Source organism: Lytechinus variegatus, chromosome 4 (assembly GCF_018143015.1).
Source record: "Lytechinus variegatus isolate NC3 chromosome 4, Lvar_3.0, whole genome shotgun sequence".
Lineage (NCBI taxonomy): Eukaryota > Metazoa > Echinodermata > Echinoidea > Temnopleuroida > Toxopneustidae > Lytechinus > Lytechinus variegatus.
In genome coordinates, this window is record NC_054743.1 from 57,821,974 (window position 1) to 57,844,930 (window position 22,957).

Consider the following 22,957-nt stretch of genomic DNA (forward strand, 5'->3'; position numbering starts at 1 on the left):
TGGCAAAAATGACCGTAAAGTGTTAAATAGGGTCATTAAGACTGATATGTTTGGGATCAGCAAAATATTCTACACATGATGGACCTTTAAATGCATTCCCATTTTATATGGGAAGAAGATAAAACACGCTGAAGGCCTCAAATTCCTGCCTATGTGCTGTTTATTATGCAAAACTGCGTGAATGGTCAGTTATGTCTGAACTACCCTAAAATAGGTCAAATTGAATTACATGAGGTCAAAATAATTTTGAGATGTTCAATTTAAGGGATTAATACACCAATGTTAGGTGTCACAGCACACCCTTGTAACGATTCTGGTAACATTCAAAGTATTTTTGGATAAAGTGATCTGATGTCATTGGTCATTTTGAGGGCCATAAGTTGCCAAAATGACCATAAGCTATTGAATAGGGTCATTTATACTGATGTATTTGGAATCAGCATAAAATTCTACACAAGAAGGACTTTTGAATGCACTCTCATTTTATAAGAGAACAAGATAAAACATGCTGAAGACCTCAATTTCCTGCCTATTTGAACAGTTAATAATTTAAAACTGCGTGAACGGTCAGTTATGTCTGAAGTACCCAAATTGAAGCTCATAGGTCAAAACTGATGGAATAAATTACATGAGGTTGATTGTTATGATCCGGCGCACATTTTGAAAATAAAAATAGGGATTTCTAAAGACATCCAATTGTAGCTCTGATCAATATTTGTAACACTTTTCGGACAAAAGAATCATGAAAATTGTCATTTTTGGCTAAAATGTGGCCAAAATGACCACTTCTAATGTGATTTGGCGAATGAAACTACTTTATCTGGAATCTGGGTGCATTTTTACCTAAGATAGACCCTTTTAATTGCTTGTTGATACAAAATCTTTTTTTAAGGGACCATTTTCCAAAGAGTGGTCAAATTTTTCATTTTTGGTTTAAAAATGGCTAAAATGGTAAAAATGGCGTGAGTACAATTAATAAGAGTGACATTTTTGGAACCAGCGCACAATTTTACCCCGGATAGGCTTGTCAAACCTTCACCACCAAAACTTATGAATAAAGCCCCTATCTCCTAGACTATAAGCACTAGCAAAGGGTTATGAATATGAAATCATGCAATTGCTGAGGCAAGATATCTTGCTTGGCTAGCACTTGCTTGCGCTCAGAGCAATTGCTCGCCAACAATTGCTACTTTTATCCACCTGACCCAATGTATATCTCGAGGCTCTATTTTCTAATGTATTAATCCTTCTGATCCATTGTGATTCTTTCACCTTTCTTTTCCAAAGTTACTTTCAAAGTCATCCCCATTGATTAAAGTTTTCTGTATATTTTTCCAAGTATTCGGATTCCGTCTCCAGTCGTATTATTTTTTTTCCATGACGTAATTCCCTGTTGTTGCTCATATGCAATAAAAGTTCTTTCTCCCTTTCTTAAACATTTTCCTATACTAGATTTGCTAGCACCCATGGTAGTTCTCCGTTATATTCAATCATATAAGAATAATGCATTATATTTGAAATTCTTGGTTTATCTTTATAGTTCAAAAGTTAAGAGTACCGATCGAGCAATAATTTGAAAAGGAATAGTTCTTAAATTGATTTAATCGTTCGTGAATAGTGATATTCAAGGATTTACATTTCGTAGATGTCTTATTTCCGTATTATTAAATTTCCCCTATCTTCACTTAAGCTAAAACAGACTTGTAACAAAGTACTATAAAAAGTGAAGTGCTAATTTCGCACTTTATGTCCTTGTATTAGTGACTGCACGTTGAGTGCTGATTTTCTAGTTCAAAATTGAATGACTAAATCAGCACTCAAAGTGCAGTACTATACAAGGACATTAAGTGCTTAATTAGCACTTCATTTTTAGAGTGTATTATGTGAATTCAATTCAATTCTTTTATCCTAATTCCGTTCAAAACATAATACGAAGTAATATAAAGAAGATACAATTTTACACATTCTTACATTTTTATATCGTAATAAATAACAGTATATGAAATTGAACACAGATGGAAATGAGGGAGTCCACAAAATATAGCTTGTAAAGTGTGGACCCCCCTTGGAAATGAAAAAAAATAGTTAATTGTAAACTTAATCATACATAAGAAAAGAAAAAAATGTGAAAAAAAATTGATGTGAAAATATTTAAAATAAGTGACCAATTGTAAAGCTAGTCACACAAAGATGTCTCCGCTATGAAAGATATAATTGCGTATTACACAGAAAAGAGAGAGTGAGAGAGAGGGGGAGCGACAAGCATTGAAGACAGGACAAAACAAGAGACAGGCCAGGACAAGACAAGATAAGAAGAACATAATAAGTATATAAAAAAAGAAGGGAAACTTAGAATGGGGGAAAGGCTGACCACAGTCCAGATTGATCTGGTTAAATAACACAAGATGATATAACTGGACAACAAAGATAAAAGAGATAAAACAAAAACAAAATAAAAATGTAAGGATGATAAAGAAGATAATAGTGAAATGTTAGCTCCGTTGCGAAGAATTATAAGGATGAAGAAGGATAGGATTGAGTTTACGTTTCAATCCATTTAAAGAGACACTTTCTTTAACATTATTAGGAAGAGTTCCAGAATTTGGGACCGTTGAACATAAATGGATTTTTGCCAGTGAAGTTCTGTTAAATGGTAAATTATTTTCGTCAGTGTCTTGTGGGGTAGTTATAAAAATGATTTTTAGGGAACATGGCATCAAAAATATGGGGAAGTGCGTTTTTATTGTTATTGTATGTCTCGATACCTTGTATTTTTTTAAACTAAATTGATGCTTGATTGATTTTTCAGAAAGTATCTTCTCGAAGAGGACCATTATTATCAAGGTAAGACATTTATATGCACGGAATGCCTCATAACCGAAACTTGTGGCTAGGTAGCAGATTGTCCGCCTCATTAATTAGAGGATGAGGATAAAACTAATACATTGCTATGCAGGGCTCGCTGGGAGAATAGTTCATAAGAGCTATAGTGGCCACCGTTGGTAAATAAAATTATTACTTTTTTCATTATTATTAGTCGTAGTATGTGTTTTTATATCCTTTATAAGCGAGACAAATGATTTGTGTTTGTCTGTATGAGGGTATGGGCGTGCAGGTGCGCGGGTGTGCGTGTGTGGATGTGCGCGTGGGTGAGCATTGTTTATCTGCAAGCAAAAAGCCGAATTTACAAAGGTGGTTTTGAAAACAAACTTTGTGAATTCCAGCCATCCTGTTTTGAGCACCTGTCTGTAAAGGTCAATTACTTGTGTCACTTGGTGAATGCTATTTATGCATGATCTTTTTTATTCACTCATCTTCAAAACATGCACAGAAAGCACGGATACAGAACGTCACAATGAAGCAATTTCAGATGGTTTCACGAAGCCCAAGGAAGCTCAAAGACCAGGAGATGAGAAGGAACAGAGTATTATGCAGATCGAAACTCAAACCCAAACGGCGGAAGGCGAGGAGGATCATACTGATGATGAAGGATATGATTTGATTATACTTAAGAAACATGGTATTACGGTCAGAATTTCGAAAAATGAAACGTACAGCGCGAAGGATATCATCCCCGAAGTGATTGAAGACGTCCCAACTGAGCTAGAGCTGAAGGAGACAGAAGCCATTATTTCGGTTGGATTGAAGATGTCACCATCTGATGCTATGTTTGACAGTCCCGTGAGAGTAACAATGCCCCACTGCGGTGCATTCACAGAGCCACAGGATGCAGAAGTCTTCATCTGTTATCGCAAGAACGGTATTCTCTTTTTACTTTCTTTTTGATCATTGCCCTTCCACCCAGCTTTCCCCTAATCACAATTCTGAAGTAATTGCAGACAATTTGAAAATAATACATGTTATAAGTTCATACTAATGACCAAACCATCATTTTGAAAGATATAAAGGAGTAGATTACAGCACTACTAAGTTTCATTCATGTTTTCTTTTTGCCATAAACATCGCTTTATCAGGCTTATTATGTTTTTCATTGCCTGAACTTTGTGACGGCGTCAGCCGATCGTTTAAAAAAAATTAGTCTTTTTTTTTTGATTACGAATAAACATTATTATTTTTTAACCATGTACAATCAATCAGATGCTATGCATGTATAGGACCTTTGGCTGATACAGAAAATGTGACCAAAAAGAGAGTAAAAAAAATCGTGAATAAGATATAGAGCGGTTAATTTTGTAGATTAAGTGCCAGGATTCGAAAATCGATTGAAATGTCATTTTATTTGAAATCAATTTTCTAGAAAATAGTAATAAATTGATTACATCAAACGCAGGTAATCACAATTTTCTCCACATTAAGATGACGTCAAGAGAGTCACATATGAAAATTAATTAAAAGCAAATTTTCAGATTAGACTAATTCCTTCCGCTTCTGTTTAATTTATCAAATCTATTTCCCGCTTCCGAAATGTTGTTCGAAAAAGACCACCGAAACAATATAATTAGGACGTTTGACCCTTTTTAACAGTACGTATCTTTAACAAAGAGTGATATTCTTTTCCAAGTGGCTTAGTATAAAGAGGAAGAACATACTTAAATTTATTATCATTGTTATTTTGCAGATTCTACAAAGTTTACAGCGATTCGTTCTACCAGTTTGAGTAGCCCAAGATGTGTTATGAGAGACCGCGATCTTGATATATACCTCAACCACTTCTCAAAATTTCGGATCGTTGCTACATTAAAAGAGATGTTTATAGGCAAACGTGTTATTTGTACGCCAATAATTCCTTTGGCAGCACCTAGACATTGCATGCCTGTTGTGTATGTCAATGTAAGGGACCACAACGTTGCAGAACAGGTTGGTGGAATGTTTCCAACAAATATCCTCCAATATTTTTAATTTCGTTACTCCCAGAACAAATACCATTTGAATTTAAAGTGTAAACAAAGGTAGGATGATATTTCTTATTAATAAATATTGGGCGAGAAGCTTTTGAATCTGCACTCCTAACATAGTTCAGTAGGACTAACAGTATCTGAATTCAAGCATACAATATTCTTTTCAGAAAAAAAACTAAACTGAGATCTTTTGCTGCTATAATCACAAAGTTGCTTTTGTGTATTAAGCAATGGTAATTCTTCATATCAACGAATTGAATTCTTGGTATCAAGAAATAGGATTACATGTTAGAACGGCTAGGGTGTCGGCGAATATGGTTCCAATTGAACTATATCTGCCGTTAAGAACGATATCCACCGGCGAATACGGTATCCGCCGCTGGAACCAAATCCGTCGCTACACCGGCTGGTGACCACCCGACAGCCTTTGGTCAAGCGAGTTCAATTTTTGACATAAATAATTCGGTTGATAACGTCGGTGCCCGGACGCCACCCAACGGGCACCAAGCGTATTAAGGACAGCGAGTAAAAAGTCAGCAGGCGCAACCAGAATTTTAACTCCGCACTAAATCTTAAGCAGCGACTGAAGGTGCCCCTAACCAGTATTGCCCAGATGGCCGCCGCTCGGTGTCTGGGCGAAACTGACTAAATACTCGACGCCCGAGCAGGCTAATTTTTGGCGTTTTGACCTTAGCCTAAGCAGATGTCATCACCAAGACCTAAGTCTGTGGGGAGGGGAGTGAGCGCAATGGTCCGTATCAAGGGCCGCGGGAATGGGGGGGGGGGGTCAGCACCCGCACTTGTTTCCTAAATCGTGTACAAAGGCGTACAAATGACCACCTGAATATGATGTTTTGCTTGGTCAGCCCCTGCATTTACCTCAGCCCCCCCATCACTTTTGAAACGGTTCTGCGGCCCCTGTCTATGATTTGTTTTTGGGCAAGGAAACAAAACAGTAAAATATATCTTAAAGTCAACCATCCAAGCGAAAATCCATGTTTCTTCATGATTATCGTTTACTTTTATAACTATTTCCAAGTTCTGAGCGAATCGATTTTACGAACTTTTCAAAAATAAGTGGTGCTCACTCAAGCGGAAAGATTTTTCGACAGTTATTTCGTCATTTGCTTAAAGTGATCTGTATCAATGTTTGAACGTGGAAAAGCTTCATTAAAATTATACAGGATTATTATAAGTGTAAGCTTTTGTCATATACACTGTATTACCACCCCCCCCCCTCATTTGGTATCTTTGGTGTTTTTTTTCGTCATATTACTTTACACCCTTTCTTCTCAAACTATTTTTTTTGTGCTTTTTCTTTCATTCTCTGATTTATAACGTTATTCTTATTTTCTTATTGCATTATTGTCATTACTCTCTTTTTGTACTTAATATTTTGTTTGTTGTTCTGTTGTTATAAAGTGTATTTCACATTTTTAATGGTGATTTTGTTTTTGTCTTCTACGTTCGTCCTTAACTGAAACATTTCTTCAAAATAATCAGAAAAAAATAATTACTAGGCCTACTTTATATGGAAAACGTATACCAGCAGTGTATTTTCAATTTGTTGTTTACTTTTAAAGATCACACTCATATTCTGCATTAAATTGACGGTACGATTGAAAACATGCATTTAGACAAATGCACAATTTTTTAATGCTTAATAAAATTAATGGACTAAAATACATAATTCTAATGTCAATAATTACTGTTTGTTGATGCCGATATGCATATTTAAGTAACATTTATATATATGTGGGTGTATAAATCACTGAAAAACAGATTTTTCGTTATAACGATAACATCTTTTATAATGTAGATATCTTATAATGTTTGTTCTTTCTTTCATAGATATATAATAAAAATAACCCGAATTACAACATTACAGTTCATATAAAAACCAATTTTCAAATACTTTAACAGTTTCTCTTGAGCACCAGATCTACTACATTCTAAATAAAGCAAACTTTTGCTGCAGGTTACGAGTCTTTTATATAAAATCAAAGAGAATTTTCTACTTTCTTGGAATTTTTTTCTTAAATTGTTTTTACTTTTTCATCAGTTTGTCTTAAAATTCAAGTATTAATATTCTTCTGCATTGGAATTTTCATTTTGTGTTTCAAAGATTCCAGAAGGACATAAGGCCCCGATTCCCGGAGTGCAGTTCTTAGTTAGGTGGAAATCAGGGGGATTAAAGATATCTTGTAAAGAAAGTACATTGAAAGACGAAGCCGAGGTAATATCATTTCCATGATTCGGGGGGGGGGGGGATGTTATACACTGAAACATAAGTTAGCCCAAATGTGAAGCAACGTAACTTGCAACTACCAGTCATATCACCTGATCTATGGCGGGTTCCTTTATTCTATTTGAATATCGCATATTTGTATACCAGGCAATTTTGCGCAAATTTTTCTTCCAAGTATCCAAACAATCATTTAATTATCTGTCAAATTAAAAAAGTCACTCGCCGAAAGTGCTCTAGAGCTACTTCTTAATTTAGGGAGTGTACTATTGATTTTTTTTAAAACATGTATTATTTTATTGTAGATTATCCAGGAAAGTGAATTTCGTCACCTTACTGTGCACAAAGTAATGTTCGAGGTGGATACACAAAACATTACTCAGAATGAAGTCAACCTACACATCACCCTAGAACAGAGTACAACGAAGAAGCTCATAATTCCAATGTTGAATGGTATGCAAATAGCAAATAGGCACGAGTGTAATGGTACACGATTTCACATGAGCTAAGTGAAGAAAGATGCTCTTTATAGGAGGCGAGCTCGTTAGAGTATCTCGCTGAATAGTCTGAGTGTGTCTTCTTACATTTAATACTAAATCTCGCATACAAATATAATATTAACGATATATCAGAATTGCATCATTAAGTGATTATATTCAATTCAAAATATCCAATAGCTAATTGTTTCATCTAATTTATTTAAATTTTCAATTTAGCTTCAAAAATATTAATAATAAAACGAAGATCCATTTTTTATGAATATTCTCATGGCGTTCTTATGCTGTTTTGTAGATTTTAACTTAGAAGGGAAATCATATTTACAATTTACTTGTATATGTATTTGTTAATGTTAGCATGATGCGATTAATTTTAAGACCGATGAGGGTACCATGAATGACAGATTTAAAAGGGGCCTATCAAGGAATCGGGATAACTCACGGATGCAGAAAATGCTTAACTGCGTCAAGAATGCAAGAGAAATACTCATCCAAAAACAAGAATACCTTGCGAATTTGACATGTTTATTTCTATTGTGTCATTTTTTTAATTAGAGCAAAATGGAAATTTATTGAATATGTTTATTGGCGATTCCAAGCAAAGGAGATATTTAAAAAAATATTTACTTTATTTCAAATAAAATCTAGAGCATAATTGTGGACGAAAACCTGTATGGAAGTTCAAAAATACAAAGGGATATCACAATGAGGAAAAAATGAATATGCCTTGCTTACCTAGATATAGGGGAATCCACATCAGACAAAAATTATATATACATATATTTTGTTAATATATTTTCATTTCAACTTGAAAAACGTCAATCTGTTCTCACTACCTTCCGAAAACAAGTTTACTGGAAACTAGTTTGACGTCAGGTGAGAGCGGTCGAAGCGATCTTGGAAGCGATCTTCCAAACCGGTTCTTAAAAACACCTCGCAATGTAGTTTTCAAGATCGCTTTGCCTCGTTAAACTGGTGTTAGAATAAATAATCAGGTGCCTTAGGTCCATAATTTGAGGTTTTGGGGACAGAGTTTGCAAAAGCACCAAATTTCCCTATGTCACTTTAAGGTCAATAGGTTCATTTTTTTCCCCACAGAACATGGTGTTGAAAATGCATCTTAATGCAAAAATAGCTAATTTATATAAATTAGCAATAATTTATACATGAAGCCATATGCCATTAGGAATTAATTAAAATGATTTAATAAAAAGATACCAAAAGTTAGGAAAGTCTCTATCAGGTCGATAGCTTTAATTTTCTATGTTAAACATGGTGTTGAAAATTGTGTCTTCATGCAAAAATATGTTAATTTATGTAAATTAGCAGTGATTAATGCATGAATATATATGTCATTATAAAGGTATTGGCTAGTAAAAAGGAATAAAAAGAAACCAACTTTGGTAAAATCTCTATCCGATCGATAGCTTTGATTTTACCAGGACAGCATGCTATTGGAAATCCCGTTTCCATTCAAAAGTTTGTTAACTTATGTAAATTAACAATAATGTATGAATGAAGTTGTATTCCAATGACTAAGTATATTACAGTGAAAAGAGTCTCATTGAAATTTGGACGAAAGCCTGCATCTTTCCCATAAAATATGTATGCTATTGATCACAAATTCATTTTCAAAAACATATGCTATTTTACTTGCTAGATTTGCTAATTATTTTTGCTAATGGAAATAATTCTGCGTAAATAATAAGTGCTGCTTACTAAAGCAAATTTGATGCAAATTCTTCGGAAGGGAAAGAGAACCCTCTTTGAGCGGGTGTCCATTTGAAATCCTTTTCCCCATTCTTACTCTTTACACACTTGCGTAAATCTGGTCGGAGCAGTGTGAGGGAGGGGGGGGGGGTGTTGCACCCACAAATGTAATAACACTTTACCCACAAATTTAATAACACTTTAGCAACAAATGTAATAATTTCACCCACAAATGTAATAATGCATTTTACCCACAAATGTAATCATTTTTGATCTCCCACAAATGTAATAATGACTTTACCCACAAATGTGATAAATTTGAAGGGATTTTTGGTGAATCCCTTCTAAACTAAAATTCTATAGTAATGCGTTCATAAAGCACAAAAGTGCAGTCTTTTTTCCAGACATGGTTGATAAAACATTATAGTACAAATCCAAAGTCTGTTTCCAGACCCGATTGTTTCAAAATTATAATTTACGTCCAAAGTCTTTTTTCCAGACCCAGTTAATTAAAAAAAATATAATGCAAGTCCGAAGTCTTTTTTCCAGACCCGGTTGTTTCAAAAATTGTAATATAAATCCAAAGTCTCTTTTCCAGACCCGGTAGTTTCAAAAATTTTAATACAAGTCCAAAGTCTTTTTCCAGACCCGGTTGTTAAAAAAATTATAATATAAGTCCAAAGTCTTTTTTCCAGACCCGGTTGTTAAAAAAATAATAATATAAGTCCAAAGTCTTTTTTTCCAGACCCGGTTGTTCCAAAAGTAACCAGTCCAAAGTCTCTTTTTCAGACTAGGTTGTGTAAAAAATTATAAGTCCAAAGTCTTTTTTCCAGACCCGGTTGTTAAAAAAATAATAATATAAGTCCAAAGTCTTTTTTTCCAGACCCGGTTGTTCCAAAAGTAACCAGTCCAAAGTCTTTTTTTCAGACTAGGTTGTGTAAAAAATTATAAGTCCAAAGTCTTTGTTCCAGACCCGGTTTTATAAATTATAATATTAAATCCGAAGTCTTTTTTCCAGACCCGACTGTTTCAAAAATCTTAATATAAATCCAAAGTCTTTTTCAAGACCCGGTTATTTAAAAAAAATATAAGATGAGTCCAAAATAAGATACAATAATGATATTCCAGTGGGACAAAAAATGAGAATCGAGTCTTTTCTCCAGACCCAGTTAATTAAAACTGGTGGAATTAATGTCCTTGTTGTTTCAACTTATACGGCGTATTTTGTGAATATATGCGCTTAGGGTAAATTGAGAATCAAGCGTACTTATTCCTTCAGGCCCGGCTATTAAAAAAATGAATTAAAAAACTTCAAATCTACAACCAATTTTCCAAAGTTTCCAAAATAATATGAAGGCCGATTGTCAAAGATCGACTTTCCTCCAGACACAATTATTTCAAGATTAAAAATTAATAAAACGCCACCCCCAACAACGAATCTGAGAACCAACAATCCTCCAAATTAAGACCATGCATGTAGAAAAGTACGTTTAGAGCTTTGTCTTTATTCCAAACCCAGTAATTTAAAAATGATTTTAACAATCTTAAAAACAAAAAGACTTTGTCATATTCTTATTCTTGTAGAATAACACGAGTATTTTGCTTAGTCTTTCGTCTAGACCCGGTTACTTAAAAGATAAACAAATATTGAAAAAAATCACAGCTAAGACCAATCTTCCAAATCAAACCCACTTAAAATGCTTGGGCTTAGAGTGCTGTGTTTACTCTCACGCTGTTCTCTTAAAAATACAAATTAAGCGAAACATCTTAAAACTTACACCCCAGCGTCTTCAAAACTATAAAACCTTTTTTGAATAACGCATACTTAATTTGACCAGACCATTTTTTTTTAAAAAAGAACAAAAAAAAAACATTTAACTCTCTTCCAGTCTAACATCCTGTAATAAATGATGTAATTAAACATTCACTTTTTCTTCCAGGCAAAGAAATTTATAAAAAACAACATCAAAACTAATATAGCCCAGGGAGCATTTCATGAAAGGAGTTGTCTGACGTTTTATCCGACACTTACCATGGTAGCACTGCTTCTTAGCCAATCAACATCAAGGACATTTGTCAGATCTGACAACTTGTCGGACATAAATGTTGATGAAATACTCCCCCAATCATCTTATGTTGAAAAGGCACACGAATATGATTGAGTCTTAGTAATGAGGATTTCATTTATCTCATTTTTTAAAATGACAAGGCCTGGAATAAGAAAGTTCTAAACTTTTATTAATTGAAGGTTCTTAGTTTGAAGGATAGTTGGGCCTTAGATTCTGTTATTCTGTTGTAATGATTTTGGTTATTTTGAAATAACTGGGTCTGGAGGAAAGACTACACCATATTTCCATGTCATTCAATGTTGATAAGATTGCAGGGTCTTTTTTGTTGGTGTTGTTGTTTTATTTTAAATTACTTTTATAACTGGGTCTGGAGGAAAGACTAGGCTGTATTTCCATGTTTTTCAACATAAATAGGATCGTGGGACTTTGTTTGCCTTTTTATCATTACTAATTTATTATTATTATGATTCATTTGCTATTTGAAAGATCTGGGTCTGGATGAAAGACTACGCTATATTTCCATTATATTTAACAGTAAAAAGAGAGTTGGGGTATTTCTTACTTTTGACCAGTTTTAATTAACTGGGTCTGGAGAAAAGACTTAGCTCGATTCTCATTTTTATTCCACTAGAATATCATTATCGTATCTTAGTTTGGACTTATATAATAATTTTTGAAACAACCGGGTCTGGACAAAAGACTTTGGACGTATGTTATAATTTTTTAAACAATCGAGTCTGGAAGAATTACTTTTGACTTGTATCATAATTTTTGAAACAACCGGATCTGAAAAAAAATACTGAACTCGCATTATCATTTTTGAATTGACCGGGTCTGGAATAAGTTGTGTAATAATCGCATCATAGGCAATGTATTTACCTAAGCATATCCTATTAATCTGTACATCATTACTACCTCCTTTCACTTAAAGACTTATAATTAATTTTTCAATGGCTATACTGTAATTAATTTGTTGTAATTAATTTACGTTAAGTGATTTCGAAAACATCTTACGTGTGATCAAATGAGAATGCTAGCAAAGCGATCTTCCAAACTGGTTTCCTAAACCGGTTTTCATCAAACTAGTTTTAGAAAGCGCAATGAGAGCGGCGTCTATTATTTGGAATGTAAAAAAAAATGTTGAATAAAGTGAAGGTCATCATTTGAAATTATATCAAAAGAAAATACAATGCAAACATAATTTGCGGGAAAAGTTGAACAACGTCATATTTATGATGGTGTACACAGTGCAGTGCGACAAACCGAAGTTTTTCTATCCACAACAGAACCTCGAAGTTACTTACCAAGTTCAAATGTCATATTTAAGACTTTTCTACTTAAGTCATGATTTGCAAGTAATGGAGTATTGGTAGTGTTTTGATTTAAAAGAACTATAAAAAGTAATCAGTCACTTGTTTCATATTACTTGGTAATGCGACTAACCGATTTTTTTTTTATCCTGGCGATCACAATATGCAGCCTGCAATATTTCTCTATATATTTGTTAAAGCCCTTGGGTGGTATTCTGGAACACTTTCATGACTTTTGTAATAAAGTTAGAAATTTTCTCCGAGATGTGACACCGCCATGATTGTCTTTTCCGTGTCATATATCTCTAAGTTTTTTGAGGAAGCAAACCAATAAAAACCACTGTTAGTTCCCAGTGGCAGAGGCGTCCAGCCGGGGGGGAGGAAAGTGTTTCGCCCCATCCCCTTTAATTCCTTGAGTGCAAAAAGACAACAAAACTATAGAGTTACACAAAAATTGGCAACATAGCCAAATACAGGGTAATTTTTTTTTACATCTTTAGTACAATACCAGATTATGATTTTCCGCGCGCTCCGCGCAAGAAAAGATTCAATCTATCATTTGAACTTTTGAAATTTTAATATAAAGGCATTCATGTTGCCAATGAATAAACAAGAAAATGGCAAACGCTTTTTTATAGGTGGATCCAGGTGAATTATGTATACCTCTTGTAAGTTGACAAAAACTACTTAAAATTTCCCTTCTCATGACAGTTTTATCATAAATTTCGGCTCCCTATTTCCGTTCGCATTGTTAAAAAAAATTTGTATCCACGCATCCTATTCATGATTTTAAAAGCGCTTAAAGTTTCCATTTTTCAGTCTTAATATCAAATTTCGCGATTTCATCAGGCTTATTAGATATATGAATAAGATAACATATCAATGAATTCCTTATAATTACATTGGACTTTTTTTCAGAATGAAATATCGACGAGTTTATTTCGAGTTTTGGAAGAGAAATAGGACGGTAGTCATTTTTTGTTCTATATTATGATAAGATGTCCTTTAAAAGTCACGATTCTAGAAAAAAAGGAATAAATAGGAAATTCAGCTCGTCCTTCGCGCTCACACCCTAACCACTTAGCTTTAACCTACACAGTGTGTGAAATAATGCTTAAGTTGACCCTTCTTCAGATCGAAATATTACCTTTTTTTCAGTTCGCGCTTCGCGCTCACATGATTGATTTTCATAATAGAAGAAACGTATTTAGAATGTCCAGATTATAGGTCTAAATCTAAAGATACCCGGAAGTATGTTTATTGAGATGCACAGCTTGTTTTTTCATCTAAAACGCGCTTGAATTATTCACTTGGGCGCTCCCATTATTTATGTAGGAAAATACCCAATTACCCATCATTTTCATAATTTACAAATCATGAATAATTATCCAATGTTTTTGGTCTAAATCTAATATTTCCCGTTCGCGCTTTGCGCTCGAATCAATTGTATAGTCATATACCTATCCTGTCCAGAATTACAAAAAGTGGCTAGCATTTCCAGTTTCCGGGGTGACAACATTTTTCAGCACGCGCTTTGCGCTCGCATTAATTATTTAATCATATACGCATCTTGTTCAGGATCACAAACATTGCTATAATTATGTAAATATATTTATATGTATATGTGCATATGTGTGAGAGTTTGTTTATTTGTGCAATCGAGTGCCTTTGGAATATTGAATCATGATTTGCCCCCCCCCCCCATCTGAAAATGGATCGACGCCCCTGCCCAGTGGGAGCCCTTATAGCCGGCTTATTATAATAATTATAATAATTTGTTGTTGTTGATGTTTTGCATTTTTTTTTATTTTGATGCGATTTTTTTTTCTAACGGGGTCTTCAATGGGACAAACACGCTGGGAAATAAAATAAAATTGAAATTTGAGTTTCGTTTCAAGCCGGCAAGTGCCTTAAATAAAATGTACTCGACTACTGTTTTAATATAACAAACAAGCAAATCAGCCATGTGGCTCAACTACATCCGGACTTCTGTGTCTTATACAAGGAATCCGAGTCGGAACTTGCGATATATGCCACATCGATATTACATCGTCATTCGACGTGCATCGGTAGCATGGAGCAAGCTAACGTGAGTCGAGCCAAGTTAGATTCCAAGTTACAGTGCCAGTCAGTCCGCAGCTCGTCCGAAAGTATTTTATTCAGCCATCCATCCGTGCATGGTTTAATGCATTGCGCGACAGTAATAAGTCAATGTTTTTTCCTCTTTTAAGTTTATTTTTTCCCGTTTTTGGGTGCATTTCAGGACAAAACGGAATAATGATCTTTGTTTTTGTACAGTTCTTTTCATATATTTTATGAAACAAAGACGAAAATCGATGAGCCCCGTCTGGGGGATTTTGCATTGTTAACCCCCTAATGGGGGATGCACGATAGCGAGCCGTCTGTGTATGAGGAGAAATAAAACTGTTTAAAAACTCCTCGAACCAGACGGCTGCCAGCTGTCTAATACATAATGAGCTGTGAGGACGATCGGCCTTTTAAAATTTTGTTCTTAATTATTGTCCATTTCTCATAAGATTGGTCTTATTTTATATATACACAACAAAAAACGTAAGTCCCCCCTTAAACAAACATCAATAATTTCCAAACCAATGTGAGTTTTTAATGTATTTTTACATGAGCGTCTAGATAATTTTATAAGCTCCCCTTTGGGTAAATGTTATGGACGTATTTTACGTCATGCTTCAGTGAGCACCGTCAGAAGGCAAAAATGTCACTTTTCAAAAGTCACAAGCCAAATATCATGACTTTGATTCCATTTTATTGGAACTTATTACACATTCTCATCATGAAAAATAGTCAGAAGGCTTATAAAAGGTACTTACTAAAAGACGATACAACTTTTTTGGCTAAATTTCACGGTTGAATAAACACAAGTCCAAATTTGCTATAATTGGATATTTTACACGTTTCTATTAATAAAAATAATAGAATATGATGACAGTTATTTTTGTGAAGAGTTTCTTCAACAGTATTCATCGTTTCACGGTTCAATGAACATTTATTGAAAACAAAAATACGATTTTCAAATATCATAGGCAAGTTTTGTTTCATTTCGGTAACTGAAAATGATCTTTTCTCAACTTTTTCGTTGTGTGCATGACCAATTAATATGCTTCAATGATTCAAAGGCGTTTAATTAAACATTAATACTTGAATGAACATGTGGGATGTGATTAGCTCTTTTTTACGTTATTGGAAAAAATGCAATTTGTAACTATGGATATCTGTCAGAAACCTCCTTGCATAGTTCATTTGATTTTATTTTTGTTAAAATCTCGATGTTTAATGAATCAGTGAGCACACATTATTTGAAAATTATGCAAATGAGAAGAAATTTCATGGCCTTGGCCCCACTCTGTGCCGTATCGAATGGTTATTTTGGTGTGTGCACCTTTTGGATAGTGTTACTCTAAAGCCATGTGCGAAGTTTCATGAAATAACTGTTGGCAGAAGTAACAAAAACCTTCCATGAAACAAACCCTCATTTCAAAATTTTGACTTCCTCTCTCAAAGACTTGTGTATATTATGGGTGCATAAGTTTACGAATAAGTAACCTCTTATTCAATATGGTAGAACTTTTTTTTCAAGGCTGTCTTTAGCAATGTCGTTCGGTAGTAATGTTTATCAATCTACGGGCAAAATTCTGTGCAAAACTGGAATCGATTTGTTTATATATGGATGAGTGAGCACGCATCAAAGTGGGAAAATTTGTATTTTCAATGTCACAGACGCATTTTAAAGGGTAATAAAGAGATTATTTGGGGGAAATTTGGTTTCAAATGTGACTCTAATTGCTGTTGTTTTATCATCCGTCATTTCTGTCACCACACACTTTCCGAACTTTAAACATTTCATGGTTGAGCGAGCACGATGGAAAACTTAGGAATGAATACTCTTTATACTGCATTCGTGTATTCTTTTCCTAACAATTTTCGTAACGATTTCTCAGGATCAGTATGTACAAATCAGTGGTGGATCCAGAATTTTAAAATGGGGGAGGGGCCTATATTCGGGGGAGCCACCAACATTTTCAAATCTTAACATGATCTAACAAGTTGTAGAGGATACTACCATAAACCACTGATGATACGTCACAATTCAGGGGCCGCGGAACGGTTTTCAAAGTGGGGGGCGGAGACTGAGCCAAACGTGAGGGGGGGAGGTTGATCATGCAAAAAAAATCAAAATCGTATGGTCATTTTTACATTTTTGTACATGCATGCTTTTGGAAAGAAAGTTGAGGCTGAAGCCCACCCCCCCCCCCCGCTTCCGCCGCCCCTGCAATGCATTGTGCTCACTCAACCATGAACATACGATATCAAAATCTGGTCTGAAGTGGTTGATTGATAGATAGTAAAACAGCATAACACCATAAAATTCACCTGAAAACAACTTTTGCCCAACTTTGTATTTGAACAAACTGAAAAACGACTCTTGTAACTTTTAAAAAGCGTCATTTTTAATTCAATCTTTAATTACTCATGCATGACTCAACTGATCGATTTCTCCAGGAGTTGCTGAATGAGTGCAGAAAACCACCTATGAAATATAATATATCAAACTAATTCGGTTCAAAAGTTACAGCAATTTGATTTAGGGGGGCTTACTTTTTTGTTGTGTATATATATAAGGGCCATATCGTGTTTTAAGTAACTGGAGACCTAACAAATCCCCTACCTATATTCTCGAGACATTGCATTTGGTGATGTGCTTGACTGATCTTCTTTGTGCTCGCGTGCGAAAAGTATACGTTGAGCTGAACAGGTAGTGTCTCTCTCTCTCTCTGTCCTTTTTCGAAATTAAAACAGTCCCTCGATCGGACACAGTTATTTAGACGCAGGACAAATAATGCTCTGACAACCAAACTAACTTCTCGTCAGCATCAGTAGAAATGTGAATGGGCTTTTAAAACTAATCTAAAATTGGTCTTAGATCGATTTAAAATCGATTGTAATAATCGATTTTAAATCAATTCTAAAATCGTAATTGTACCTGTTCTATTCCATCAACCCCTCTTTTCCCTCATCTTCAAAACCACTCTGCCACTTTTAGACATTTATAATTTTAAAATCGATTTTAAAAGCTCAAACATATTGAAGACAGTTGGCTAGCCATGATATCGCCTTATTGATTGATTGATCCCTATTATTTACTCCTCCTTTAGGGCTCTCCCTGTATTAAAAAAACATTAAAATCCCATAGACGGAGCCCTAAAGGAGGAGTGAATAATATGAATTGACAAGGCGATATCGTGGCTAGCCAACTGTCTGAAAGTGGCAGAGTACTTTTGAAGAGGAGGGAAAACAGGGGTTGATGGAATAATTTGGTTGATTATTTTTTTATTGATTATGAATTATACAATCGATTGTGAAATCGAAATTTCAAATTGGTTTTAAAAGCTCAAACATTTTCTAAGAGAGTTGGCTAGCCATGATATCGCCTTGTCAATCCTTATTATTTAGTCCTCCTTTAGGGCTCCGTCTATGGTATTTTAATGGTTTTTAATACAGGGAGAACCTTGAGGACAAAATAATAGGGATTGACAAGGTGTTTTCGTGGCTAGCCTAGTGTCTTAAAAAAATGTTTACGCTCTAAAAATCAATTAAAGATACGATTTTAAAATCGATTTTAGAATTATAACTGTCTAAAAGTGGCAGAGTGGTTTTGAAGAGGAGGGAAAAGAGGGGTTTATGGAATAATTAGGACAGGTATAATTACGATTTTGAAATCAATTTTAGGTCTGTTTTAGTATTAGTTTTAAAAGCCCATTCACATTTTTACTGATGCTGATGAGAAGTTAGTTTGGTTGTCAGAGCATTATTTGTCCTGCGCTTAAACACGATATGGCCCTTTTATTTATAAAATAAGATATATTTTATGAGAAATCGACAATTCTAAGAGAAACATTTTAAAACGCCGAACGGAAAGATCGTTTTCACAGCTCATTACGTATATGCATTCACCCACGGATGGCTATGCCGCTGAATAAAATACTTTCGTACTGGCTGCGGACTGACTGGCACTGTATAACGTAAGTTGGATCTACCTCGGCTAGACTCACATTAGCTTGCTCCATGCTACCGATGCATGTCGTGTCCGACCGCGGCCGGGTCCCGCCTTGGGGCCATTGCATGCATGCATGTCCGCCTATGGGAATGATGCGATGTAATATCGATGTGGCAAATATGGCAAGTTCCGACTCGGAGTCCTCGTATAGGACACAGTAGAAGTCCGGATCTGTTCTAAGTTTGTTGAGCCACATGGCTAATTTGCTTGTTTGTTATGCTAAAATAGTAGTCAAGTACATTTTATTTAGGGCACTTGCCGGCTTAAAACGAAACTCGAATTTCAATTTCCTTTTATTTTCCCAGCGTGTTTGTCCAATTGAAGACACCGTTAGAAAAAAAATCGCATCAAAATAAAAAAAAATTGCCCAAAATCCAAAACCCGAGTGATTTCGAACGCAACCCGAGTGATTATAATAAGCCTTCTAGCCTATAGGAAGGGCCCAGTGGCAGGTAAGGCGTATCCGCAATACAAATGCTGGCAGCACACATTATTGGTGCGCTTGATTACAAAGAGCGGCACGGAGCTGTGAACGATTTTCGAAGAGAAATAGAAAGAGAAGGAAAACAGGTGGGAAAAAAGGAGGAATTAATATATAGGGCCTAACTAATTGTAGCATGATTTTTTTCTTCAAATTGTTATGGACGATGTGTGAAACTAATGCCACAATCTAATCTAAACAATATCATTATATCGTCGCTGAATCCACGAAGTGGCACAACGTCCCAAAATCACGTGAAAAGTCAATTTTTAGTTTCTTTCAATTTTAGTATTCTCTAGTCATGGTCTATTATTTCACCGAAATTTAGAACCCAATTCTCTCTAATTAATGAGATAATTAAAGTGAAAAGGCGACACAAGCCTTAAAATCTATTGGAAAAAAAATCCACGAAGTGGCACACAGGTGCGCGCCAATTCTACGCACAAAACGACACTTGTGTTTGAATCACTGCTACGTTAAGATTTGATGTTCATTTGATACATTTTAACATGGAATGCAGCAGTAGATACCTGGCTTTGGTATGTGCATTCTTCATTCTGTTAAACTTCACAATCATAAAGCAATGGGCAGTTGAAAATGTGAAAATCTTTATTCGCGTTTATCTCGATTATTGATTACGCGCATCAACTATCGCGTGTGCCACTTCGTGGATTCTTTGACGTCGCTGAATCCACGAAGTGGCTAAACGTCCCAAAATCATGTGAAAAGTATAGTTTGAGTATCTTTCTGTTTTAGTATTCAAATTCAAGTGTCTTTCAGCTTTAGTATGCCTTGGCTATGGTCTATCATTTCACCGAAATTTTAGAACCAAATTCTCTGTAATCAATGAGATAATCAAAGTGAAAAAACGACACTAGCCTCAAAATCCGTTGTTAAATAATCCACGAAATGGCACGCAGTTGCGCGCCATTACTACGCACGCTGAAGTAATATTTTCCACAAAACGACACTTGCCATGCTTCTGTTTGAATCACTGCTATGTCAAGATTCGATGTTCATTCAAATTTTCTTTTATAAGGGAAGCAGGAGTAAATACCTGGCTAGTGGTATGTGCATTCTTTATTATGTTAAACTTCACAGTGATACAGCAACTGGCAATTGGAAATGTAAAAATCTTTAATCGCGTTTATCTCGAAAAGTGATTTCGCGCGTCAACGGTCGCGTGTGCCACTTCGAGGAATCGGCGACGATATGCTTGACATTTAGTCGCCAGGGTATCGGGATATTTGATACTTAAAGATATGACAAAAACTTATGACTGCTATCCCCCTGTCATAAATTGTGTCATATCCTTTGCTTGTATAGGAGGATTATGCACATTTAAAGCCGCCTAAAACTGACGGCACCAATGAATCGCATGCATGTGTTATTGCGAATGACCGTGAATCGCCCTTATAATGTATCATTCATTTAATCAGAGCAAGTCAAATTTTGTTAAAAGGTTGATAATGTGTCATTCTCTTGATAATATGCAGCTATGGTGATATCAGAGGGAGGAGCTATTTCACCATCAACGATACCGATATCACCCCTTTCAGAAGGCACTCATCTTGAAGAAACCATCTGTTCTGGTTCTTCTGAAACAAAGTGAGATTCTGACAGTAAATTCGTATTGAAAAATAAGCAAAACTTAACCAAATGCAATATTTCAATGGTTTAAATTTCAAGCACGTAAACGAAAAGAGCTGACCTGTTTACATATTGTGGAACACGATCAAATAAAAAGGGATGTAGGCATATATCCTTCCATATCCAATATCGATATAAAATCCAATATCCGTTGTAACAAAGAACTGTACCCAAAATGAAATAAAGTAACTCAGTATAGAATGAAATGAAGGTTAATAATTGCGAGCTGTAAATATGAGTATGCACTAAAGACAATGATAATGTGGACACCATGTGATATGAAAATGTCCTTTGCAGGATAAAGTTTACACTGTGTATTTTACGTATAAATCCATTTTGATCGAGTATTTGTAATTTTTCTTACATAAATCAATTTCCAAAACGTGAAATGTATTGAATTTTTCTCTTTTGTTAATAACATTCCGACATCCAAGTATTAAATTTTTATAAGATTGCTTGAAAACCCTCCTCGGAGAGAAAAACACGTAATAACGTATATAAGTATATCTATCAATTGGATATTTGAATGGAATTAAGAGGCAGTCGAAAAAAAAACAATCAACGGCTAGGTACGAGTCCTTAAAAATATGACAATCAAATATGTTTTTATATTAGTCCTTTAAAAAGGCTTTAACGGGTTTTCATTTTTCTTTTCAAACGTCGTCATAACTCATCTAATGCTTTATGTGGTAATTAAATTGAATTTTATTGCAAAATCATTTTTCTTAGCGGAGACACCGTACGAGAATTTGAAGCGAAAGTGTATTTCTTTTTGGTCGATATGTTCCGTTGGTTACTCACCTGTTACGTAACGTCAATGATGTTATTACTCAAAGAAGTGAAAGTAGTTCCTCAGACTTATAGCTAATTGTTCTCATAAATTTATGATGTGAATGATGTTTATGTTAAATCCATAGTTGTTGTCATTATAGTTATCATTTATACTAAATCTAGTGATATGTCATAAATATTTGTGATGTTGTGGAAGGATATTTACATCAGATAGCGTTCAAGTGTAGGTGGCGCGAAAGAATAAGCGTTTATGTTGTTACGGCGGTAGGATAAATGAGAAAGCGATTTGTGACAAGAGCGTACGTTAGGGGTACATATGTTCGTTCTTCCAAGTCAAGATCGACAAGGAGGCATGGAATTTCATTTGACGTACTACCATGTATGAGTGATGCCGAGTGAAATCTCCGGAGGGTGACTTGGTGGATGTACCCTTGTTCTCTATTGGCCTATAGTAGGGTGAGTTAGTTAGGTTGGCCAAGTTATGGTTATTTTATTATGATTTACATGTATAATAATTAAGGCAATAACTGTTCAGGTATTATGATATAATGTGCTTAAAAAGAATGATTTAAAATCAGTGCTGCATTATTGTTATCATTATCATTGGTTAATTGGAGTATATTTTTATAAACATAAGACTTCATTGAAAAGCGATCAATTATTCTTCTTGTATGTGATAGCCTTATGAGCAACAAATGAATTATGTATACGTACATGGAATTTTTGTTGCATAATTTCTACGGATAATTGAATTAAATTGTTATTGAATTATATCCATAATCATGCAATTGATTAATGAAATACAATTTAACGAGTAATGAAATACTATTTATCAAGATATGATATGATAATAATTTGATCTTGGATCTGTATTGATTAATTATTTTATTCATTCCCTTACTTACAGGGGTTTGTTTTCCCTGTTTTTGCATGATCTACCCGGATGTCAATAAATGGCTGACCCACCCTTACTTCTTGTCTATGGTTGTCCTGACTGAGTACCCAACCCCCAACCCATATTACCACCCAAGCCAAGTTTACTACAATGGTATCAGGAGTGGGATCACCGGTTTGAGATTGATGCAACCCCCTACTACGTCAGAGGACGCCAGCAGGTCAAGAGGATAATAAGACGCAATTAGATATAAGCTATATTAAGGTTGAAAGGTAATTTGGTGGAAATAATTGAAAAAAGTTAAGAAATAGTAACTATATTCTGTAAGAAGTTGTATTGTTTCAGAATTGTCATAGAT

The 22,957-nt window shown here is 34.9% G+C and overlaps 1 protein-coding gene across 1 annotated transcript; it reads left to right on the plus strand.

Moving 5' to 3' along the window:
• The first annotated feature begins 957 nt into the window (after positions 1–957).
• Positions 958–22,832, plus strand: LOC121413106. The gene is made up of 7 exons (XM_041605869.1): positions 958–962; positions 2,810–2,844; positions 3,332–3,760; positions 4,580–4,818; positions 6,985–7,095; positions 7,410–7,557; positions 22,612–22,832. The coding sequence occupies exons 1-7, from the start codon at positions 958–960 to the stop codon at positions 22,830–22,832; spliced, it is 1,188 nt and encodes a 395-aa protein (XP_041461803.1).
• Positions 22,833–22,957: the final 125 nt, after the last annotated feature.